Genomic DNA, 26772 nt, shown 5'->3' with positions numbered 1-26772 from the left:
TTGTTGTTTATAGTGTTTATTATTCATTTGCTGCAGGAAGCGTGACAGTCATGAACATGAATGCACATTCTGTGTAGGTTTTCCTTATACAGACATAGTTTACATCTATACCCATACAGCAACACAATCATTCACTGTTTATCATGTTTACTTAAACACACAGGTTTTAAAAATGTCATAAAGACTATTTTAAGAAAGCTAAAGAGGACTTTCAGGACAAAAAAGCATAAGTTAACAAGCATGCTGACACATTATGTATGATATTTATTTACAAACGCAGCATTGTCACATGGTAGGAAACCACAGTATCATGTTTGCATACATTAAAAAGAAGCATGAGAACTCTGGGAGGATGACCACAACAGTGTCCAGCAAGTAAGTAAGCCCATCACTGCTCTCTTATCTGCTCTAAAGTGTAAGTGTGCTTTTTCGTGTCTGTAGGGAAGCCTCGTAGGCACTTTAGAACTAAATCATTAAATCAATGTGACTAAACTGTCCCCACTGACTGTGGACCTTGCAGACAGCTCAGCTCCATCAGAGGAACCAACCACTTCCCATGTTCAGGGCTGGGGGGCGCTGTAGACACAATACAGCTGCATGCTGACCCATGCACAGCAGCACTGAGCTGGAGAAGGCAAAAAACGAACACACACAAAGTGTAATAATTAGTATATGGCGTTGTGTTTTATTTTTCTGTGCAATTGTCTTCTTTATAATATGTATGATTGTCATTGCAAAGCATTATTTGGCCAGTTACTACTAACTGTAGTTGCCCATCCTTATTCATAATCATACATCATATAATTTTTACTTATATACCTATATTCAAATAATATTTGCTTAAACTGTCAGTATTATTGTAACTGTTCAATTCAGGCCTAATGCCTCCATTTTATGATATATTACCAGAAAATTGCATAAGGAAAACCAGTTTGACTGGAGAGCTGCTTCCTAAATAAAGTACCGATACATTTAATTATTTTTAATAATGTTCTTATAATGCCAAAATCTGGCGACTTGTCCAGGGTGTACCCCGCCTTCCACCCGATTGTAGCTGAGATAGGCACCAGCGCCCCCCGCGACACCAAAGGGAATAATGGTATAAAATGGATGGATAATGCCAAAATCTAAATTTTCAAACTGGATTTTATTCTTTAATGCTTTGATTTAGTTCAATGCCAAGTTGTTTTCTGTTTTTAGGATAAAGACAAAAAGGCAATATACAATTGCATTTTTGTATATTTTACTACTTTGACTTGTATTGCTTATTGTAAATTGACAGAGTTTTTAAGAAAGCTCTTCCAAATAAAATGTACTATTATGATTATAGGCCACAATCCTTTCTCAAAACCTGCATTAGAAATAAATGCATACTGAACATACGATGTATTTTAATACACTATGCAAGTACCATTTTGTCCATGCTCTGGCAAAACAAGCATATTTCCTTTGTTTGAGTTAAAATTGCTATGAAAATAAGCGCTACATAAGTGAGAAGCTCTCGGAAATTTTTATATAATCAAAAATTTCAGAAAAAAAACGATTGGAGGCCACCGAAGAGCAGAAGTGTGTGTAGTTCAGTCAGCTCTGAAGAGACTCACTTCTCAGTAATCTCCCTCTGTGTGTATAGGTTTTATAGTGCAATCTATTTGTATAAAAAAAAAATGAGTAGAATCGCTTCCCATTTCCATTCTATTCAAGCATCATCTCTGTATGAGTAGTTAAATTTTTTTTTTTTACTTGTATTATACAGATTGGTAGAATATGTACTATGGTAGAGAGCAGATGGCAGAGATCAGTGTGAAACTGAAGTGCATTGATGTTGAATGCTGCTTCACCTACCAAGAAAAGAGTACTTTTTCCCAAGTCTACTTCATCGGAGCTTCACATGACGGAGCAAACGCCTGTCTGAAGAGTTTTTCCATTTCTGTTTTTAGAATACCTGAGAACAAACGAGACACATTCCGTGAGCTCTGATGCACCTTTCCAAACTTCGAGAAAATGTGGTGAGGCTCATACGAACCCATTGAGGTTGGCGGGCTCTGAGTGGTAGATGTACTTTCCCTGCTCAGCTATACTGGGCGTGTGCGGTGCGCTCTGGCTGGTCTTCAGCGGGTGGTAGTGACTCTTCAGTTCCACGTGGGTCGAGGGCAGGGTCATGTGATTTGTGGCCAGGATTTTGCCATTTGTCTCAGACACTTTGGGCTCCGGTTCCGGATCGAGATGCTTGCGCTCCGTGACGGGAGAGGACACTTGGACCACCTGTATGTCCGGGAGGCGGGTAACCTTGGGGACCTGATCCGAGTGGGCCAGCTGCAGTTTCTTCATGTGGTTGATGGCTACCGTAGCATTGAAAGCTTGCTGTCAACAGAAGAAGCCGGCAAAAAAACATTTAGCATTCAACATGAGTGGATTTTGTTTCCTTGACAATGCAAAGCACTCCATCAGCTCCTCATCAGCCCTTTATAATGGCTAATCATTAGTTGATCTACCTGTAAACTGCAAGCCTTCAATGGGCTTACCAGACCAAAGCCAGGAAATCTGTGATGACTGACCTTCCACTTAGACTTGGCGAAGTTCTTCTGCATCTGAACGCTGACAGAGTTATAGATGTCCTGGCTACTGGCGGTCTTCCCAATTATCCTAGAAAACCACGCATCACAAATGTTATTTCCAGGTAGGCAGTTAATCCTGCCTTCTGAATGGCATCACACAGTATGAAGCCTGGCTAATTTTCTTATCTTTATATAACATACTTTCACTGAATAGCAACAGCATTAGGATCAGATTCTGCCTTTGCAAAGATATTCCGGTATTATCTTAACAATATGTAATTATTATGGGTGTAAAACCACACAAATATTTCTAATATTTGGGTAGCTTATGGGAAAAATACCAGAAACAAATAATTTTTTGATGCAGTGTAATTTTACCCCACGGCACCCTACAAGCATATTCTGTCATTTCATTTTGTACATGCTGACTGTTTACACAGCAAGTAAAATGTGATCTTTATCAGACTCCAGTGTAAAGGCACACAGGGCCCAATGTGGCCCAAATGTGGCCTCGATGTCACTAGCATGCATAGTTCGATAAAGTGTAATCAAAGGAAATTCCATCCATCCATCCATTTTCTACCGCATTCCCTTTGTGGTCGCGCGGGGCGCTGGTGCCTATCTCTGCTACAATCGAGCGGAAGGCGGCGTACACCCTGGACAAGTCCCCACCTCATCACAGGGCGTAATCAAAGGAAATTGATCAGTTGAAATGAGCTACCTCTGACTTATAACAGGATGATTATTTTATCATATATTTTATTTCATACTTAAATTAGTGTTTTGAAACCTAAGGTAGCATAAGATTCTGTAAATGAAGAAGTCGCTGCTACCACTAAACCTGCTCAGTGGCCTTGTGGTTAGAGTCTCCGCCCCGAGGCTGGAATGTCGTGAGTTCAAACCCCGGCAGAGTCATACGAAAGACTATATAAATGGGACCCATTCTCTCCCTGCTTGGCACTGAGCATCAAGCGTTGGAATTGGGGGTTAAATCACCAAAATGATTCCTGAGCGTGGCCACCGCTGCTGCCCACTGCTCCCCTCACCTCCCAGGGGGATGGGTCAAATGCAAAGGATAATTTCACCACACCTAGTGTGTGTGTGACTATCATTGGGACTTTAACTTTAACTTTATTTCAGGAAAAAACACGGATGCTAAAGATCAGCATGTTAGTGCAAATTTGGTAGCACAGTAGACAGCGCACTCCATGATCAAAAAAGTCCACAATGCTTGTTTTTCAACAAGCCTTCGAACCAGTGGGGTCTGTATGCCATTTTAGGGGAGTTAAAGGCTCTTGGAAGTTCCTCAACTACTTGCACTTCTAAACTATTTGGTGTTGTTTTTGTTTTTTTCAAAAGTTAAATTTTTTTTGTTTGTTTGTTTTTTCTCTTCAAAATATTGCGGACAAATTGAATACAAAGCATATAACCTGTCATTATACACTTAAAAATAATTATACATGTGTATAGGTTTTCCTTTACTTCATAATTTAAGGTAGAAATGAGTAGATTATGTAGGATCATCAATAGGTGATTATAACAATAATAATAATAATCATTATTATTATGATTACTGTATTATTACATTATTATAATTAGCTCTACCTTTGTTTAAGCTTTCCCAGTCTTTTAAAACTGATGCCTCTGTTTCGAACTTTAATCAAGAGTTCTTCCACATGTGCATTTCATCGTATTTCTCTCCATGATGAAGGTGAGTCTGCAACAAGCTAAATGGCTGACAGAATGATTGAGTAAATGGGTTTAATTTCACGTGAACATTTTAATTGGTTGGCCGTGACCCATTTGGAAATTTCAATGGTCTGATGTGATGTGGCTAAATTCATTGGTGGCATGTAAACCTTGTGAAACCGGAAAACTGTATTAATTAGCTGCAGCATTGTATAAAGTACAGGGTTCAAAGCATGTGTAGTAGCAACTGCACAAGTGTGCCCAATGAAGTGTACAACACATTTTAGCTGTAACTAGCTATCTTCATGTGAGCATGCACTAGTGCTTGAAGGCCAACTGAGCGAATCTCACCAAGGGTGCCTGAGTGCTTGTTCAGTCGTGTAGCGCATGTGGGGGTTCTTCTGCATCATGTTACGTATGAAATCTTTAGCTGCAGGTAAGAAGAAAAAGATGGTGAAGGTCGTACATGCAAACACTCCCCCTTACACGTCTGATGATCAGTGCTCTTACCAGAGTCAGAAATGTCATCCCAGAAGGGCGAGTCAAACTCATACTGCGCCTTCATGATCTTAGAGAAGAGTCGTGTCTCACTCTCTTCATAGAAAGGAGGATATCCACACAGTCTGGTAGAATATGGCAGCATGTCAGCATATGGCAAAAAGAACATGAGTTCATAGAGACAGGCTGTGCAAATTTGTTAGGATGCATTAAACGGCGTGTTACACAATCATTTCGCCACATCCAGTGTGTGTGTGACAATCATTGGTACTTTAATTTTAACTTTAACTTCAATTCACCCCTATCCTTACAACATGGTCACTGGTGTATTTTGAAAGTTATAGTAAATAAGTGGCAATGATGTTCTGGATTCAACTTTGTGCGTAGTTTGTATGATATCATTGTGCATGTGTGGGTTTTCTGAAAGTACTATGGTTTCCTCCCACATCCTAAAAACATGCATGTCCGCTTCAATGGAGACTCTAGATTGTCCGTAAGTGTCAATACACTGCAAAAAGTCAGTTTTCAAAAATAAGAAAAAAAAAAAAAAAAATTGGGGGTATTTTATTTGAATTTATCAAAATTATCTGCCAACAGAACCAGAAAATTCGGCTTGCCAAGACTTTCCAAAACAAGTAAAATTAGCTAACCTCAATTAACTCCAAAATACCTTAAAATAAGTGTATTCTCACTATTAACAAGTGCACTTTTCTTGGTAGAAAAAAAATAAATTTTGCTCAATATGTTGAAACATTTTCTAAAATTAGGTAAATGCTATTGCCATTATCTTGACATAATGATACATGCTCAGCATCCTGTTTTTTTTGCCCCCATGCTTGAAGTAAGAAATTATTACTTTAAAAAAGTAGTTTTATACTTGTGTTAATTACACAGCTTTGCATCAGTTGATATTCTAGTTTCAAGCATGTTTTACTCAATATGGGTAATAACATCTCAGCAACAAGCTGAAATATCTTACTGAGATAATTTAGGACCAAAACCCTTAAAACAAGTAAAACACTCTAATATAAAGTCTCAGTTTTTGCAATGTTGTTGTTCGTTTATATCTGATGACTGGTGACAATAGTCTCTGTGACTGTCCAATCTGTGTAATATCCAATGTCCAATTAAATAGTCGATGTTTGACACTCACAAGATGTAAGTGATGACTCCAATCGACCAGCAGTCCACTGCCTTGCTGTAAGGTTTCTGTGCCAGCACCTCAGGAGCTGAAAGTAGTGAAAAATGTTTGAATTAATCATTTAAATCAGGGCAAAAATAGAAGAAGAGGAAAAAAAAACGTATTAATTGTTGTGTTGACAAGCGTGTTTCTCACCAACGTATCCTGGAGTCCCACAGGCTGTGGACATGATGCCCTTGTCCAGAATCTTTGACAGGCCAAAATCACTGATCATGATCTTAGAGTGTTCATCACAGCTGTAGTACAGAATGTTCTCCGGCTGCACATGGAAAATAAACTCATGAATAAAAAAAAGGGGAAACAGTGTAATACAGGAAAATCCAACTAAATTGTTTTGGAGGGCACATTTTCAGAAAGCTAAGGACCGGGGGGCAGACTTCTACCTTCACTTTTAGAGTAATATTGCCAATTCCAGAACACCAGCGTCCTCTACAATAGACATTCGATTTTGGTCTATTTATTTTTGTTACAGAAGCACTCTACTGTTTTTTGGGAACTTCTGCAAAAAAGCTAGCAAACAGCCATTTAGCGTTTTTAATGCATAAATGTGAATATCTAACAAGTTTTTTGAACTGAGCCAGTGAATCACCCAAATGATGAAAAAGAGAGGACCTAAAACGAAACCTCTTAAGGTCCAAGCTGTTTGTTTACATGTTTTTTTTTAATTTCTCTTTGCTACTTGGGCTTATTGGACCATAATTATAATAAAAACTAAGAATCCTATTTTTATATGATGAACTTAGTCCATAAGTAACAAACTTAATGTTTAGTGACATGCTAATTTTTATTTTTACACTTTTTTTTTCCAAATTCCATTGTATGTTATACTCTTCTGACACCATCAGATAGCAGTATAAGTGTCCACATAAGGGCCATAAGACTCATTCAGTAGTGTACACAATTTTGGAAATAAGAGCTAAAAGGTGCTGTCCACGTATGTGGCCAACTAAGCCTTTGGAGGAACACTACTAGTATAACTAAAAAAGTTGAATAAATGCCTCCTGAATGCATCTGAAGTAAACAAATTACAGCAACAACAGAGGATTTAAAGGCGTGCCTTGAAGAATGCCCAGGTTATGTAAATCAGAAGTTAGGACCTCAATGTTAGCTTTGCAAGGTTAAAATGTCAATGCAAGGATATGCCATGGAGTTTAAAGTGGTCCAAGTTCCTTTATACAACAAGAGTACTCTATTATTTTTTGGACTTTGCTGCAAAAATGTTTGTTCCCCAAGTTTTGAACTGAACTCAGGCCGCCAGTTTAAGAGCCCTGGTGTAATATGCTTACTGTTGACTTTGTGCTTTCCTCCATTAGTATTTTAATATGTGTGTGTTAATGCTGTTTGAAGTCACACCTTGAGGTCCCGATGCACAATGTCGTTTTGATGTAGGTAGCTGACCGCGTGCAGCACCTGCTGGATCACATGACTGGCATCCATCTCGGAGTACACCCCTCGGTCCAAGATCCGGTCAAAGAGCTCACCACCAGAAACACTGTCATAGATGATACACACTGTCATAGTCAATCCCTTTTTCTAAATTAAACCTTCCATCAAAACTCAAACCAAAAAACGGCAAAACTCACAGTTGCATGACGAGGTAGAAATGTGTCCGACTTTCATAGAAATCTTCCATCCCGACGACATTGTCATGTTGGATTCTGCAGAAGAATGTGTTTTATTGTCAATTATATCCAGAGAGGTTATTCCATTCAAACATTATATGCCACACCAAACTGGCTTTTACCTTCTCAACACTGCAATCTCATTCTCCAGACTAGGGTCCCTTATTTGTTTCTTCTTGATGCACTTCATGGCAAAAGTCCTCCCCGTCTTCTTCTCCCTCACCATGTAGACCTCGGAGAAGGCCCCTCTGTTCATCCATCACACACACACACAAACCCAAACGATAATGCTGTTATTTTATATTTTATTTAATGTCCTATCTCATGGCACTCAAAGTCACCTGCAATGATGTGTATGCAAATGAGCAACAGAGCACAGGTCTATCTATTTCTTGTATCTTTAGAATATTCCAAACTGTATTTATAATCCAAATATTACCTAATATTACTAAGTATTATTATTATTATCATCACATTCACACTGTATGTGATAGTGTAGTTTTTCTATAGTTGGATTTACTTTTTAGGTCATTACCAATAAAGATTAAATTTAACAGTAGAAAGTTTCCATTTTAATGTAGTGCTGTCCCAGCTGCCATTTGCGTGCAGCTTACTTTTTATTGGCCAGTGACACATTGTAAAGACAAAATAAACACGCCACAGATTAAAACATTGCAAGAAAAATTAGGAAAGATTGAAGCTGGCCATATTACCCGCCCCTATAAATGCGACCTGAAAACTAAAAAGGCCGATGACCTGTGCGTGATCTATGTGCGTCCTGCCTTGATCAACATCTCTACAAATGTCTTGCAACATATGGTAAGCTTTTGGGTGTGTTATTGGTATTGTGTTATTGGTAATATTGTTACTGTCTGGTGTGCACAAATAGGAAAATATATTAGGTACCGCCAGTCGGACTGCAAACCACAACCGGAATAGCAGACATGCTGTGAAATAGATACTACTTTAACATTCCTATTAAAAACTATGTGTTTCTGGAGCAGAGCCAAAATCGCTAAAGCAAGAAGTGTTGCCTGTTAGTTAGTTAGCAGTATTGTGTAGTAGTAATATGCGAAAAGTACAGAACAGATTTCTCTGAGACTTTGTGCAGACTAAACATGTAACTAGAAGAAATATTGCAGTGTCAATCAAAACTGAGCATTAATATTTCAAAAGTATTTTCCATCCATCCATCCATTTTCTACCGCTTATTCCCTTTCGGGGTCGCGGGGGGCGCTGGCGCCTATCTCAGCTACAATCGGGCGGAAGGCAGGGTACACCCTGGACAAGTCGCCACTTCATCGCAGGGCCAACACAGATAGACAGACAACATTCACACTCACATTCACACACTAGGGCCAATTTTTTAGTGTTGCCAATCAACCTATCCCCAGGTGCATGTCTTTGGAAGTGGGAGGAAGCCGGAGTACCCGGAGGGAACCCACGCATTCACGGGGAGAACATGCAAACTCCACACAGAAAGATCCCGAGCCTGGATTTGAACCCAGGACTGCAGGAACTTCGTATTGTGAGGCAGACGCACTAACCCCTCTGCCACCGTGAAGCCCTCAAAAGTATTTTATTGGCTGTAATTAGATTATGCAGGTGTATCCCATAATGCATTGTTATTCTGTATTTAAACATATCCTGATATTACATCCATCAAATATGTTATATATGTTTTATATATGCGTGTTAATCATTTTATTGACTATGCATTAAGTTTGTGTTCTTATTTAAAACAAGTCACATGGTTCCCATGAAGTTGCATCATTCAAACTTGCTGCAGGCCATATGAAAAGCCAAAAGTACAGTAAGTTCAATCATTCCTTTTTCTATATTTTTGATTGTCCATCCATCCATTTTCTACGGCTTATTCCCTTTGGGGATGCGGGGGGTGCCGGTGCCTATCTCAGCTACAATCGGGCGGAAGGCGGGGTGATTATATTTAACATAATGAGTCTTGAAGGATTACACTTTTAACACAGCCTTGTTAACTAACCTATGTTTGGATTAAATGTGTTGATTCATTTCTTTTTGTTGCTGAATCCCTGTAATGTGCTCGGTGTCAACGGGTTTTATATCATAATTCAATGCTAAAATCTCACTTGTTAAATTCAGCTATGTTACTCAAATGAGTCATCTTTGCCTTAGGAAGCTTAATTGTACAAAAATCAAAAAAGTTACCCTAAATGGGATCATGGGGTCAATACACAGGATGAGTTGTTCAATTAGTGTCTAGTCCTGCCTTAGTTTACACGCCTAATTGGTTGTGTGACAGAGCTCTTAACTCGAGACACCTGTATCTCAAATCAACATCGTAGCACTGTCTTTCACACTCACTTTCTTCATTCCAAATGTTTGGACTACAAAGTTATGTCAATCTGAGTAAGACCAGATGTCTCCGGCACATCTTAAGGCGTTCACTGCTGCATTTGGTAGAGCAGATACACTTTTAAATTGGGGCACCCTTGAGTTGAGGTACAAGTGTATCATAGAATTAATTAGAAATGTTATTTAGTTTAAGTTTATTTTGATGGTTACGCCAAGCAAATAGCACCGATTTAGTGTAATGGCACATAGAAAGATTGGCGAGGAGTAATTAAATGCAACTGTTTAATCTTATTTGAACGCTCTGGAAATTTAAAGTGTAAAAAAACTAAGCAACAGCAAAGGGTTCTCCTAATCTCAGTGGCTCAAGCATTGACATGCAGAGACTTATTGTTATGTCCTAGCTATCTTCAGCACTGTCTGAGAATAGTTGTTCCCCCAGGTGGATTAGCAACGCCTTCATCCCTGACGTCACGGAAAGGGCCTCAGGCCTCGCTCCCAGAGGTCAGACACTGAGCATATGTGGAAAAGGGCTTAAGACACAACAAGCTTCTTCCTGCTACTCAGGTCATGACTGCTTTCAAAAGGCAGACATCCGTGTGGGTGGGTAGTATGGGATGGGACTGTCAGAGTCGGTTTGTGACGAACCCCAAGATGCAGAGAACGAGGGAGGTATTTTGCAGGAAAACATGATTGAATTTAAATGATAGAACAAGAAGAAACAAAAAGGTACTAACACAAAGCACGCACGAGGCGGATAACAAACTAGGGGAGCTAGCATGGGAGCTAGAAAACAAAAATGAATTTAGCATGGAAGCTAGCAAGAATCGAGCAGGAAACAGAAGTCGTACTTGTAATAAGAAAACAAACTAGAAGCAGGGAACAAAAGACAGCAAGCTAAAAACCGCTATCAAACATAGCTTACTACAACGCTGCATTGACACGACACGACAGGTAGCAATGACAAAAGCGACATGCAATACAATAATCCAGCACTGACTGGAGGAACAAAGCAGTTAAAATAAGCTGATTGACACCAGGTGTGGCCAGGTGCCAATCCGCCGCAGCTGAGGGAAAACAGCACACAGGGAGACAACAGGAAGCTGAACCAAAATAAGAGTGCTGACAGGAACTAAGGACAGGAAATACTAAACACACAGAGGAAAAACTAAAACATAAACAAACTGTCAGTGGCAAGCCTGACAGTAACCCCCCCTCCCTCCCATAACGGCTACCAGACGTTTTACGAACCCCCTCCCCCAGAAAAAACACACAGTCCAAAGTCAAGGGAGGGTGGAGAGAGGACAAGGCGGTGGGCCGCCAGGCCAAGTGTCCCCGCACCCAGCGGGGAAGAGTCAAGTGTTGACGGCGAATAGAACGCCGCTGCAATTTGCAAGGCGGTTGCCCATGAAACGACCACCTCTGTGGCCGACAAGAGTATGGTGGCGCCCTCAGCTGGCCCACCGGACAGGATGGTGGTGGCGCCCCCTGCTGCTGGCCCACCGGAGAGGATGGTGGTGGCGCCTCCTGCTGCTGGCCCACCGGAGAGGATGGTGGCGTCCCCTGCTGCTGGCCCACCGGAGTGCGTGGCGGCATCTGCTGGCCCATCGGAGTGCGTGGTGGAGTCTGCTTGCTAACCGGAGTGCGTGGTGAAGTCTGCTGACTCATCAGAGTGCGTGGTGGAGTCTGCTGGCTCACCGGAGTGCGTGGTGGAGTCTGCTTGCTAACCGGAGTGCGTGGTGAAGTCTGCTGCCTCACAAGAGTGCGTGGTGGAGTCTGCTGTCCCACCGGAGTGCGTGGTGGTGCCGTTGCAGACCCACCACATATGATGGCGCCGTAGGTTGCAGACCCACCGGAGGTGATGGTGGCGTCTGCCGGCCCACCGGAGATGATGGCGCCGTCTGTTACAGACCAACTGGGACGAGAAGTAGCTGTGCCTCCCCACCTGCACAGCTACTGATAGCCCCCCTCTCAAGGGACGGATCCAAGATGTCCCCCGATAGGCCCACAGACAAAAGGGGTGGGGGGGTGGGAGAGGGCTTGAAACGCGGCCGAACTCTTCTTTAATTTAGCCATTAGCTCTAGCGCTACATTAAGCCTCTCTGCCATAGACAACTATGCGGGGTTCGAATTTGGCTGGATTATTCTGTCAGAGTCGGTTTGTGACGAACCCCAAGATGCAGAGGAGGGAGTCCTTTTGCAGGAAAACATGATTTAATTTAAATAATAGAACAAGAACAAACAAAAGGGAACTAACACAAAGCGCGCACAAGGCGGATAACAAACTAAGGGAGCCAGCCTGGGAACTAGAACACAAAAATGAACTTAGCATGGAAGCTAGCAAGAATCGAGCAGGAAACCGAAGTCGTACTTGTAATAAGAAAACAAACTGGAAGCAGGTAACAAAAGATAGTAAGCTAAAAACCGCTATCAAACATAGCTTACCGCAACGCTGCATTGACACGACAAGATAGGACACGACAGGTAGCAATGACAAGTAGCAACGACAAGAGCGACATGCAATACAATAATCCAGCACTGACTGGAGGAACAAAGCAGGTAAAATAGGAACGGGCTGATTGACACCAGGTGTGGCCAGGCGTCAATCAGCCGCAGCTGAGGGAAAACAGCACACAAGGAGACAAACAGGAAGCTGAACCAAAATAAGAGTGCTGTCAAAACATGATCTCAAGAAATTAATTCACGCCTTTATCTCGAATCGTTTAGACTACTGCAATGCACTGTATGTAGGAATTAGCCAAGCTTCCCTCGCTCACCTGCAGCCCGTACAAAACTCTGCTGCTCGTCTACTAACACAGACCCGCAGACGTGAGCAAATCACCCCTATATTAGCGTCCCTTCACTGGCTCCCAGTGCATTATCGAATCAATTTTAAACTCCTTCTATTTGTTTTTAAATATTTAAACAACCTCGCGCCAACATATCTGTCTGACCTCTTTCAGCCTTACTGCCCCACCCGATCCCTAAGATCAGCCGATCAGCTGCTAATGACGGTCCCTGACACAAGGCTGAAGCTTAGAGGTGACAGAGCTTTCGCCGCTGCTGCTCCCAAGCTCTGGAACGACCTACCTCTGAGTGTTAGACAAACTTCCTCTCTTCCTGTTTTCAAATCTCTCTTAAAAACATACTTTTATTCCATGGCTTTTAACACTGAGTGATATCCATCCTGCAATGGCGCCCCATTATACACCTGCTGTGAACCTGTTTTTATGTTTTATTTATTTATTTTTTATATATTTCGATCCGCCTGTCGATCGTGAGATCGACAGGCGGATCGGTGTGGCGTCTTCAGTAATGCGCACGTTGTACCGATCCGTTGTGGTGAAGAAGGAGCTGAGCCGGAAGGCAAAGCTCTCAATTTACCGGTCGATCTACGTTCCCATCCTCACCTATGGTCATGAGCTTTGGGTCATGACCGAAAGAATAAGATCACGGGTACAAGCGGCCGAAATGAGTTTCCTCCGCCGTGTGGCGGGGCTCTCCTTTAGAGATAGGGTGAGAAGCTCTGCCATCTGGGAGGAACTCAAAGAAAAGCCGCTGCTCCTTCACATCGAGAGGAGCCAGATGAGGTGGTTCGGGCATATGGTCAGGATGCCACCCGAACGCCTCCCTAGGGAGGTGTTTAGGGCACGTCCAACCGGTAGGAGGCCACGGGGAAGACCCAGGACACGTTGGGAAGACTGTCTCCCAGCTGGCCTGGGAACGCCTCGGGATCCCCCGGGAAGAGCTAGACGAAGTGGCTGGGGAGAGGGAAGTCTGGGTTTCCCTGCTTAGGCTGTTGCCCCCGCGACCCGACCTCGGATAAGCGGAAGAAGATAGATGGATTTATTTATTTTTGATCATGTTCTGTTTTTGTTGTGTTGTGTTTGCTCGGTTCTCATATTATCTTTTAACCTGCCCATTGTACAGCACTTTGGCTACCCCTGTGGTAAATTTTAAATGTGCTTTATAAATAAAGTTGATTTGATTTGATTTGCTGACAGGAACTAAGGACAGGAAATACTAAACACACAGAGGAAAAACTAAAACACAAACAAACTGTCAGTGGCAAGCCTGACAGTGACAGTAGTCATGACACTGACCCACTAAGATGAAAGGGATTGTCAAAATGAGGGTGTGTTGCCATCATATACTTTCTGTGTACACCTTCTTCTGACTTATATGTAGTATTTACCTGACCTATTCTGGACTTTTTACCAAAATATACTAATGTTACTAATAAATTGGTGCCTCAGACAAAAACTTAAGTACATTAGTGTCAAATTTGACTCTTTGCTGCAACAATAGTAATAGTGATGTATGAGTACACTCATATTAATAATTTTTGTATGTAGTTAGAGGTATTGGATAACCAGCTTTAAACAGTTTACATTGTACAAGGTTACAGTTTGCAAGTGTGCAAGTTTACAACATAGGTAGCAGTTATAATTTCCATTAAGACACCCAATTAATTCAATAAAGTGCGTACTTGTTATTACCGGTAAACTTAAATGATTTAATATTAATGTCTTAATAGTAGTTTCAAGGTACAGTCTAAAATACGACATACAGTAGGTGTGTATGTGTGTGTGTGTGTGTGTGTGTGTGCGTGCGTGCGCGCATGCGTGCGTGTGTACAAATCCCATTTCCATATGAGTTGGGAAATTGTGTTAGAGGTAAATATAAACGGAATACAATGATATGCAAATCTTTTTCAACCCATATGCAGTTGAATGCACTACTATAGCTACAATATTTATATATATAATATATGTATATGTATGTATATATATATATATATATATATATACACACATATGCATATATATATATATATATATATATATATATATATATATATACACACATATGCATATATATATATATATATATGTGTATATATTTTATATATATATATATATATATATATATATATATATATATATATATACACACATAGGGACAAGCGGTAGAAAAATGGATGGATGGATATATAGAGTACAATTCTATATTTTGGTCCACGTGGTACTGTGAAGCAGTCAAACTGAAATATATACACATTCACATACACACACACACGCACAGGCACACACATACACACAGTCTATATATATATATATATATAGAGAGAGAGAGAGAAAGAGGGACTGTATATAGAGTACAGTTGTACTCTATATATCTATCCATCCATTTCCTACCGCTTGTCCTTATGTATATATATATATATATATATATATATATATATATATATATATATACATACATGTATACACACATACTTTGTATATTAGTTTGGCAAATCCTCAAGTAATACAAAATGTGCAGTGGTACTTCAACTTACAAGATCAATTTGTTCCACGTCAGAGAACTCTTATCTCAAATCAACCCCACCCATTGAAATAATTGGAATCCATTTAACCTGTGCTTGTCCATCCCAAAACAGCAATATTTTAACATGAGCTCTCAACAAACTTTTGAATAGGAAATGTTGTTCGTAAAACACACAATAGTTTCATGAAATAATGTAATAACGATCATCATTTTTGTAAGTGTCTTCAAAGGTCTGCTTCTTTGTCGTGTAACAAGTGGAACCAAAAAAAGTATTGTTTTTGTTGCACTCGAACGTCATTCAGTGACAGACTACCGAGGTCTTAGTTGACAATAAACAATATAAATGTTTGTGTACAAAACGTAATGCTCTATCGTCCACAGTTTGTTGAGTCAGGACAAGACAGAATAAACTGTCATCTGTATTTCTCCATTTCATGGATAGATAAATGTTTGCCGTTTGGACATTTGTGGTTAACCGATAGGTTGTTTTGAATGGTTTGTTGCTCTGATTCAGTCTTATACATCACCTTTGCACTATTTTTCTCATTTCTGATAGTTAAAGCTCAAGATTGTGTTGATCTCTGATTACGTAGTGTGGACAAATACATATTTAACCGGGGGCGGGTTTCTTACCTATTGGTACCTGTTTTTTTTTTTGTATTTGGGATCTGCATAAGTTCCCAAAATTTGAAATCCAGCCATGGAGGCATTTCAAAAATATCTATGAAACAATCTTCTTTTCCTTGATACTTTCTTCAAATGAGCCGTTTGGTGTTTGCACAACTTTAGATGTTTTTCCATAGTGTTGTCATGTCTTTCAATCATGTCTTGTTTGGCTATGTTCTGTTGACCTTTGGACTCTTTAAGTTCCTGTTTTTTTTTTCACTCCCTTGTTTTGTTGCCATGGTTGAAAATTACGTTCACCTGTCTCTGATTAGTGTTTGGCCGCTCACCTGCTACCCGAGCACTAATCAGAGGCATTATTTAAGCCTGCCATTGCCGGTCAGTCGGTCTGGCGTCATTGTGTTCTTTTCATGCTCTGTCCATTCCAGTTTTTTCATGCCAAAGTCTATGCTGCTCTTGTCAAGCCACAGTATGTGTTGTTTGATTTATGTTCATAGTCTGTTTATGTCAGGGGTGCCTATTACATCGATCGCGAGCTACCAGTCGACCGCAAGCTACCAGTCGAGCGCGGGGGGTGTGTCAGTCGATCTCCAGCCAGTCTTTTAAAAAAAATAGACCTAAAAATTAGTGATCATCAATCTTCACCAAGACGTCACTTAAATGACATTCACGGTACCGGAGGGTCTTGTGAGATGACGCTGGCTGCTGCAAGATCATTATTATGAAAATATGACCGAGAGGAAGGCGAGAAACACTTTTTATTTCAACAGACTCTCGCGCCGTACCTTCCGTCAAAACTCTAAAGGCCGACTGCACATTTCCTATCTTCACAATAAAAGCCCTGCTTCATGCTGCCTGCGCTAACTAAATACAGAGTCTCGGAAAACTGGCGTGCACAAGCGATCCCTCAGAAAGCTGGCGTGCACAAGTGATGTGCACGCCAGCTTTCCGAGACTCTTATTTTGTTAGCGCAGGCAGCATGAAGCAGGGCTTTTATTGTGAAGATAGGAAATGTGCAGTCGGCCTTTAGAGTTTTGACGGAAGGGACGGCGCGAAAGTCTGTTGAAATAAAAAGTGTTTCTCACCTTCCTCTCTGTCATTTTTTCATAATAATGAACTGGCAGCAGCCAGCGTCATCTCACAAGACCCTCGGGTGCCGTGAATGTCAATCAAGCAAGCTACGGAATTTGCCGCCAATGTTTTTCTTGTAAAGTGTATGGAAGCTGAATGAATTAGATGCCAAAAACCAACCACTTTCATGTGGTATTGTACAGAAAGGACAACTTTTTTTCTCCTCCATTTGAAAATGTGGGCGTTATCATCATTACTGTCTGATTCCAATCAATACAAGTCATCAGAATCAGGTAATACACCAACTTATATTCTTGTCTTTGTGAAAGAAAGACATCTATATGTGCTACACATGCTTGTATTATCATTAAACACATTTAACTTGTTTACAAAAAAGTCTCTTTCATAAATAAATAAATATAAATGATATATATAAATGAGGTAGATCCCCTCGAGTTGGTCAATTGAAAAGTAGCTCGCCTGCAGAAAAAGTGTGGGCACCCCTGGTTTATGTGTTAGTTTTGTTCCTTAGCCAAGCTGTGCCTCCGCTGTGAGCGCTTTTTGTTTGTACCTTTTTTTTAGTTAAAATTAAATCATGTTTTACCTAAACGCCATGTCATGAGTAGTCCGTCTGCTTTCCTGGGAGAACGACCCCGCAGCAAGCTGCGACCCCCCCCATCGTGACAAGTGTGAGGTCAGCAAATATCTCCATAGATTGTAAAGTTTCACCCAAAGAGCATTGGGCGAGTCTGCCATTGTAGTCCGACGCTGTAGTCAAAAAGTTCCTTCTTTGGCCTCTTGATGTGGGGCACACTGGCTCGTATTTGCACATGCATCCTCCGCTTTTTTAAATTTCTTATATAAAGTAGAGTATAGCTCTTTCTTATATCTGTCAGTAGACTCGATATGGATGCGCTAAATCTATCACATGGCTGACGGGGAGAAGTTGCAGTCAAAGTGGAGGCACGTAAATAACACCACCCCCACCAAATGGCGCATCTTAAAGACACCGTCAGAAAGTGTCTTGAATCTATGACAAATTTTAACCTAAGAACCAACATTACATGTTTAGTAGAGCAGAAGGAAGTGTTTTAAATGTAGAAAACAACTCAAAACTCGATTACTGTAACGTATTATTTTCGGGTCTCCCCATGTCTAGCATTAAAAGATTACTGTTGGTACAAAATGTGGCTGCTAGACTTTTGACAAGAACAAGAAAGTTTGATCATATTACACCTATACTGGCTCACCTGCACTGGCTTCCTGTGCACTTAAGATGTGACTTTAAGGTTTTACTACTTACGTATAAAATACTACACGGTCTAGCTCCAGCCCATCTTGCCGATTGTATTGTACCATATGTCCCGGCAAGAAATCTGCGTGCAAAGGATTCCGGCTTATTAGTGATTCTCAGGGCCCAAAAAAAGTGTGCAGGCTATAGAGCGTTTTCCGTTCGGGCTCCAGTACTCTGGAATGCCCTCCTGGTAACAGTTCGAGATGCTACCTCAGTAGAAGCATTTAAGTCTCACCTTAAAACTCATTTGTATACTCTAGCCTTTAAACAGACTCCCTTTTTAGACCAGTTGATCTGCCGTTTCTTTTCTTTTTCTCCTCTGTCCCACTGGAGGGGGTCCGGTCTGGTGGCCATGGATGAGGTGCTGGCTCTCCTAAGTCGGGACCAAGGATGGACCGCTTGTCCAGAGCCGGGACCCAGGATGGACCGCTCACCTGTGTATCAACTGGGACATCTCTGCGCTGCTGATCCGCCTCCGCTTGGGGCGGTTTCCTGCTGGCTCCACTGTGGACGCGACTCTCTCTGCTGTGTTGGATCAACTTTAGACTGGACTCTCACGGTTGTGTTGGATCCACTATGGATTGAACTTTCACAGTGTCATGTTGGACCCGCTCGACATCCATTGCTTTCGGTTCCCTTAGAAGGGGGGGTTGCACACTTATGCGGTCCTCTCCAAGGTTTCTCAGTCATCATTGTCACCGACGTCCCACTGGCTGTGAGTTTTCCTTGCCCTTATGTGGGCCCTACCGAGGATGTCGTTGTGGTTTGTGCAGCCCTTTGAGACACTAGTGATTTAGGGCTATATAAATAATCATTGATTGATGGATTGATAAAATGACCCCTTCAAGTTACGCTTGCAACTGAAAGCATAAAAAAAAGCTAAGCGACAGTTTGTATTTTAATATAGTCAGAACTTGACATACCACTGTACATATTAAAGTGTAATAAGAGGGGGTTAGAGTCCGTGGCATCCCATTAGTGAAATAGTTTCTCCATGGTTACCACAGATCATTTTGGTAAATGACACTCCCGGAAGCTTACAGTGGCCCTCAAGAGAAATCATGGACACATGTTCGAACACAAGATCTCTGTTAAAGTGTAATGTGGGTGATGTTTAGAACGTCAAACAGAATATTACATATTCTCTTTGGAACCATTACGCATGATACGAGCCATTCAGAAACCTAATTAGCAGGCACCTGTATGAGGACAGTGATGGAAATGTTTGTGTAGTCTGTGATGAGACCCAATGGGAGATAATAAAAATTTCCGCTCCTTTCTGGATTCACTTCCTTATTGTAATGGAACCTTAGGTGTACACCTGAGAAAAAGCAAACTAGCTACACTTTACTTCCTCAGCAGGATGTAAGCTCCCGTGCAATACACCTGTGGGTGGCTTTAACAAGAAAATCCCAATAACTGATTGTTTGTCTTTATAAATTGACAGCTCAAGCTGACTGCCCTGTCCAGGCGGCACAGGGGAGGTCAGACAAAGACTCCGACAGCCAGAAGGTCTTATTGTCTAAATCGTCAGTTAAGTCGTCCTCCACCTGGTAATCCAATCAAACTAGTAATCTGGCCGCCAACCTCCCTATAATTGTGTGAGCAATGTGTATTGAACACAGAGAGTGTTCAATACACATTGCATTTATTAGTGATTACTGTGATGCAGAAGAAGCATAGGATTAAATAAAACTGCAGTACATGTAATATTATTTTATTGTATTTGCAAAAGTGTGCAACGACAATGAAGCGGTTCTTTGCATCTTGTACAGTCCTGTTTTTTTTTCACTCCCTTGTTTTGTTGCCATGGTTGCAAATTACGTTCACCTGTCTCTGATTAGTGTTTGGCCGCTCACCTGCTACCCGAGCACTAATCAGAGGCATTATTTAAGCCTGCCATTGCCGGTCAGTCGGTCTGGCGTCATTGGGTTCTTTTCATGCTCTGTCCATTCCAGTCTTTTCATGCCAAAGTCCATGCTGCTCTTGTCAAGCCATAGTAAGTGTTGTTGGATTTCCTGATATTTTGTCTTACAGCCACCCATCTAACAAGCCACAATATTACAAAGAATGACTCCAGTGTACTTACGATCCCAACTCCTCCATGAAGTCAAAAATCTCCCGGATGTCTTCAGTGACCTTTTTCCACACATTGTCGGCCTCTTGGCGACCCATGTCTGCAACACGCTTTAGCAGGAATTTCTTTCAAAAATGACAAAGAAAAAAGATGTTTTACTTCTAAACGTCCAGTTAGGCTTTTTTAAAGAGTGCACATGCCATTTATCCTCAATTTAATGAGCGGACATCCCTTATGATGATCAGCAGAAAGTCGTTTGGGATTATGAATGAGCCGTGAGAAACAAAGTACATGTTAGAAGGTTGCTGTTCAGACTGTCTGCTGTATCTTCAACAACATTCCACTTTGAGCCTGTCTGTCCTCATGGACAGCGGCAGGGGTGCAACACTTACAGTTTCAAAGTATTGGATCAATAGTAAATGTTTGAAATTTTAATAAATTGTTGTTGTTTAACTGACATATTGCAGATCAGTGTAAATACCTAAATGCTGCAAACAAATATAATTCACATTGTGCGTTGGGACAACATTTTGTCTCCTAATGTATGTAATTTATTACGCCGCCCCCATTTACTTTATTTTCAAAAATCACACAGAATGTTAATCAATCTGCTAAAAAAAAATAAAGCAACTCCAAAACAATCCCAGCTTTACACATTTACAAGGAAGTTGGGAAATACAATACATTAAAAAAAAGAAAAAGAAAACCAAAGAAATAAATAATAGCAACAGTACTTGATTACATTTTTTGGGGTTGGAATTTTTTTCCCCTAACTAATTGTTGCAAATACTTTTTTGTGGCACCTTATTTTGGTTTTTGGTAGATATAAATTTTTGTTTACAACTGCTTTTTGGGTAGCAATATTGTGTAAACAAATTGTTTTTTGCAAATCTTTTTTGGGGATTACACATCACTTTTGGTTGTAACATTTTTTTTTTTTTTTTTAATACAAATAATTTTTGTTGTTTACTAAAATATGTAGTATTAATTAAACCCATTAATGTAATATTAGTCTACTGAAAATGTGACCAAATTTGCTGATTCTAAACTGTACATACAGCAATGTTCATATTTGGTTACATATCCCTATACATGTAGATATGTATATAAATAAATATACATATGTATATACATTTACATATACATATATACATACACACACACATATATATATATATATATATATATATATACATACATATATATATATATGTGTGTGTGTATATACAATTATATACATACATACATTTGTATATATATATACATACACGTATGTATATATACATATATACATATGTATACATGCATACATACGTATCTATGCTTACATACGTATATATGCATACATAAATACATTTGTATATATATATATACACATATATATACATATACATATATATATGTGTGTGTGTATATACAATTATATACATACATACATTTGTATATATATATACATACACGTATGTACATATACATATATATATATATATGTATACATGCATACATACGTATCTATGCTTACATACGTATATATGCATACATAAATACATTTGTATATATACATACATATGTATATATACATACATACATACATATATATATATACATATATAGATATGTATATGTATAAATATATGTATGTGTATATAAATATATAGATATATAATATACTGTATATATACACATATATACATATATAATATACACATATATATATAATATACTGTATATATACACATGTATATACATATATACATATATAATATACACATATATACATACATACAATATATATATATATATATTTATATATGTGTGTGTGTGTGTGTGTGTGTGGGTTTGTGTACAGCAGTCATTGTGAGTTGGACTGTCAACATCCATCCATTTTTTAGTATCATTTTTATTATGATGCATATTGACAAAAATGCATTTTTATTGTATGTATAGGATTTCTTAATTTTACTTTCATGTACAGTTTTAACCATATATATAAAGTACATTAGAGGTTATTTTATTTGTTGAGAAAAAGAAATGTATTTAAAAATCTGCAATAAAATTTTGATAATCACCAACTATTTTTTATTACTACATCAGGAATTATTGATGAACTGTACAACTTAGACCAGTAATTATATTTAGTCCCAAAGACTTTGCTTTTCTTGTCGTCACTTAAAGTTCTCACAATTCTAACATAATTTTTCTTATTTTGTTAGAATTAACAATTTTGTTATCAGTTTAGCTTTTTAATATTTTATGTTTTTAACACCGTCCTAAGTGATGAAAATATTAAGATGTACAAGTTATGGTATAAATGATCAGCAATAGACAGAGTGTTAAGCAAGTCTGCAACAAATACACCAAACTTTGATTTAACAATGAGAAACTATAACTACAAAAGAGACACATGTAATGATTCTAATGTGGGAAAGATTTACTGGCGGATTAGGATCACTTTAATTTAGAAGGTTACCCACTTTGCTTCCCTGCCCTATTTTCTCTTATATAATGGATTAGGGAACTCTTGATCAGGAGGAGTTTGACTGGATAAAAATCTTTAAATACGTTTTCAAATAACACAACTGTTCACATGTAAATATTAATAGGAACTTATCTGCAAAAACTCAAGTTTATTGTGTAATTTTTAAATACAACACAGTTCCTGGCACATAAATAATACCTTAGATAAGACCTAAAATAGCAAATATATGCAACAATCAGTACAGTACTTCCAGCACTTATTTCAGCCTTATTCATTTCCAGTAATGACATAATGTGCAGTGAGAGCACAGAGACAAGGAAGTTTGTGCATTAGCAGGATGAAGAATACAAGTAAAAGATACAAATATATAATATAAAACACCTCCTATCAGGCACGGCAGACAATGACAACAACATCCATTGCTTCATTTCCAACAAGACTCACCTGGAGACTTTACTGATGCAGATATCTTCTGACTATCCTGTCGAAAGCTTGCAGCAGAGTGGAAAGATAAGTCTGGCAGGGATGCAACATATACCTGGAGGAGGGAGGGGGCAGGGGGGAGGGGGCAGGTGCTGCTGCGTCATCTGTGTTCATGCAGCTGCAGAATAAACACAAACACTTCTTACTTAGTGCTGAAAAGAGCATTCACATTGCAAAAAACATGGATAGTTATGGAATAGTTAATAACCTCATAGCGCTTTATAGATGACAATACTGCTCACATCCTCTCGGGGGAAAACTTGCATGGGTTCCATGGGGTTGCTATGATTTTGTGCTTAAATCAAAGCATCATTACGCAGTTTCCGAGGGATTGTCGTTGAAAGTTCACAGACACTCTGATTGGCACAATGGGTTTTTAGGGCGGCTTTCAAAGCTTTGACTGCAGGCAGCGTGAAGAAAACTGAGAATTTCATAAGCGACAGACTGGCTCATCGGGTTGCCATGGATACTGGGTCAAGAAGATGCCACGGTCATCTTCCCTTTCTGTTTTTTTGTCTTATTAGAGGCAGAATGCTTTAAAGTACTCTCCAATCAGGCAAGGAAACGACAGCTCCAGTAATGAGAATGTCAGGTTGCATGATAGAACACCCGCATTTCCAGCACCAAACAACAAACACACACTTTGTAGAGCTACTACAACTCCATTTTCTTACTTTAAACACAAACCAATGAATTTTACTCAAAATGGGTGTGATGGGGCTGTACAACACCACGAATATACATCAATATTACCTCATTTCAGGAGCAGGTTCTCAAAGGACAAAACTATGGAGAGAAAAACAAACAAACTTGATTTCAGAATAGTCAGTGTAGTTTGTACTGAAGTAGAAATGTACTATTCGCTGAAATTGACTTATTGCAGCCATCCATCCATTTTCTACCGCTTATTCCCTTACGGTCGCGTGGGGCACTGGTGCCTATCTCAGCTACAATCGGGCGGAAGGCGGCGTACACCCTGGACAAGTCGCCACCTCATCGCAGGGCCAACACAGATAGACAGACAACATTCACACTCACATTCACACACTAGGGCCAATTTAGTGTTGCCAATTAACTTATCCCCAGGTGCATGTCTTTGGAAGTGGGAGGAAGCCGGAGTACCCGGAGGGAACCCACGCATTCATGGGGAGAACATGCAAACTCTACACAGAAAGATTGAACCCCAGACTACTCAGGACCTTCGTATTGTGAGGCAGACGCACTAACCCCTCTCCCACCGTGCAGCCCATCCATCCATCCATTTTCTACCGCTTATTCCCTTTCGGGGTCGCGGGGGGCGCTGGCGCCTATCTCAGCTACAATCGGGCGGAAGGCGGGGTACACCCTGGACAACTCGCCACCTCATCGCAGGGCCAACACAGATAGACAGACAACACTCACACTCACATTCACACACTAGGGCCAATTTAGTGTTGCCAATCAACCTATCCCCAGGTGCATGTCTTTGGAAGTGGGAGGAAGCCGGAGTACCCGGAGGGAACCCACGCATTCATGGGGAGAACATGCAAACTCTACACAGAAAGATTGAACCCCAGACTACTCAGTACCTTCGTATTGTGAGGCAGACGCACTAACCCCTCTCCCACCGTGCAGCCATTATTTTCTAAATAGCTAAAAATCTGAGTACCAAGATAGTTGTCTTCAGTCAAGCGTAGTTGTAGCATCATGAGTGGGGACCTGCGGTTAATGGAGCGAACAAATTTCCAAAACTGAAGCCATGGATTAAGACGCATACGTGCTGTAATGTTTCACCACTTGGGTGTGCACCTGCAATGAAGGTCAAAACAACCGTGTTACTCAACAATACTGAATCTCACAGAGGAAGAACATTATTGATTTTCCATATAGTCTGTACGTAGCGTACCGCGTCTTGTGCCTATAACTGTGAACAGTTATAGGCAGGACAATGACCACAGGTGTATTTTATTCATGGCCGTGTGTATGCACGGATATAACATGACGGCAGCATAATAATGGACAGCCTCACGTTGCTACAATCGGTACACGCTTACTGGAATCTGAAATATCCCAGTTCTTGCACGGCCAGCAAAAGAGGAGATTCAGAATGCTCTGGATTGGCACATATAATTTATGAGGCAAATGGCGGTCACAGCACAAAATGTTTTTTGAACAAACTGCACATTTTTCGGGCACTTTTTACTGTCACCAACCGAAGTGCACTAATCATTTTGTCTAATCAGTATCTTGATACGCCACAACTCTTAGGTCAATATAATATTGCGACAAAGACGGGCTCACTAACAGATTTAAGGATGTGTCAACAAAATTTCAGAGAAATAGATAGACCTTTTGTGTATGAGAACAAATTAAATATTTTACTAAAAGTTAAGTTCAGCTTGGGAAAAATAGGAGCAAATACAAGGTGGTTGTGTTGGTTTAAGTTCCATGTAGATATCATCTACAGCAGGGTCTCAAACACGCGTCCTGCGGGCCAATTGCGGCCTGCGAGATGTTATTTTGCGGCCCGCACCTTTATATGAAAATGTAATGTTAGTGCGGCCCGCGAGTTTTACATGAATGGCGCTTTACAGCGTTATACTTTTAAACCCTGGATTTTTCCAGGAGGCTCCCAATGTCAGTGCCCCACCAGGTATAATCATTCTTTCGAATTTCACCTTAACAACAATATTAAGAGGGCATCGTGGAAGCACTGCTTTAAGCGTCCTCTTCAACCTGTACCAACGGGGTGCCAGCCCAGCCACATGTTGGAGTCAATATTACTAAACGCAGTAAGCGACTGCAAGACATAGTTAATCAACAGCCACATAGGTCACACTGAGGGTGGCCGTATAAACAACTTTAACACTGTTACAAATATGCGCCACACTGTGAAGCCACACCTAACAAGAATGACAAAACACATTTTGGGAGAACATCCGCATCCAAACACAACATAAACACAACAGAACAATTACCCAGAATCCCATCCAGCCCTAACTCTTTCGGGCTACAATATACACCCCGCCCCCTCCAACCTCGCCCCCTATTGTAGCCCGGTAGAGTTATGGTGCATTGGATTCTGGGTATTTGTTCTGTTGTGTTTATGTTGTGTTTTGGATGTTCTCTCAAAATGTGTTTATCAATCTTGTTTGGTGTGGGTTCACAGTGTGGCGCATATTTGTAACAGTGATAAAGTTGTTTATACGGCCACCCTCAGTGTGACCTGTATGGCTGTTCAATAAGTATGTCTTGCAGTCGCTTCCGTGGGTCTGCAGAAGTCTCATACAATGTGTGACTGGGTCTGCACATTGTTTATATGGTGGAAAAGTGGACCAGATGGCAGTACATAGAGAACGTTAAAGGCAGCTCCATCCTGACACGCTCTTATAATTGTTGTTCGGGTGAAAACCGGGAGATTGACTGGAGGGGCACTGATATTCGGGTGTTTCCCGGAAAAATCGCGAGAGTCGGCAAGTATGTTGCTACTTGCTAGGGTGGGAAAATCATTCAAAGAAGGTGAATTCATCAAAAAGTA

At 40.3% G+C, this 26772-nt stretch overlaps 1 protein-coding gene across 1 annotated transcript; it reads right to left on the bottom strand.

Moving 5' to 3' along the window:
• Positions 1 to 25125, bottom strand: LOC133554981 (calcium/calmodulin-dependent protein kinase type 1D-like). Its single transcript, XM_061904345.1, has 15 exons — positions 24904 to 25125; positions 24009 to 24041; positions 23217 to 23373; positions 20306 to 20418; positions 7688 to 7813; positions 7527 to 7601; positions 7297 to 7435; positions 6079 to 6202; positions 5896 to 5971; positions 4755 to 4867; positions 4596 to 4674; positions 2556 to 2643; positions 2024 to 2361; positions 1843 to 1942; positions 1 to 625 (listed from the first exon to the last, which is right to left on the bottom strand). The coding sequence occupies exons 4-14, from the start codon at positions 20389 to 20391 to the stop codon at positions 1885 to 1887; spliced, it is 1302 nt and encodes a 433-aa protein (XP_061760329.1). The 5' UTR covers positions 20392 to 20418; positions 23217 to 23373; positions 24009 to 24041; positions 24904 to 25125; the 3' UTR covers positions 1 to 625; positions 1843 to 1884.
• Positions 25126 to 26772: the final 1647 nt, after the last annotated feature.

The sequence above is a fragment of the Nerophis ophidion genome, linkage group LG06, assembly GCF_033978795.1.
Source record: "Nerophis ophidion isolate RoL-2023_Sa linkage group LG06, RoL_Noph_v1.0, whole genome shotgun sequence".
Lineage (NCBI taxonomy): Eukaryota > Metazoa > Chordata > Actinopteri > Syngnathiformes > Syngnathidae > Nerophis > Nerophis ophidion.
The sequence above is the reverse complement of the archived record's forward strand: the minus strand, read 5'-3'. Positions and strand labels throughout refer to the sequence as shown.

What these genes read in the sequence shown, in the direction of transcription:
- LOC133554981 (XM_061904345.1), bottom strand. Translation starts at nt 20,391, where the DNA reads ATGGGTCGCCAAGAGGCCGACAATGTGTGGAAAAAGGTCACTGAAGAC. An exon ending in TTCATGGAGGAGTTGGGATC is followed by an intron (nt 7,814 to 20,305) that starts GTAAGTACACTG and finishes ATGGATGAACAG; the next exon opens with AGGGGCCTTCTCCGAGGTCT. An exon ending in TTGTGCATCGGGACCTCAAG is followed by an intron (nt 6,203 to 7,296) that starts GTGTGACTTCAA and finishes TTCCATGTGCAG; the next exon opens with CCGGAGAACATTCTGTACTA.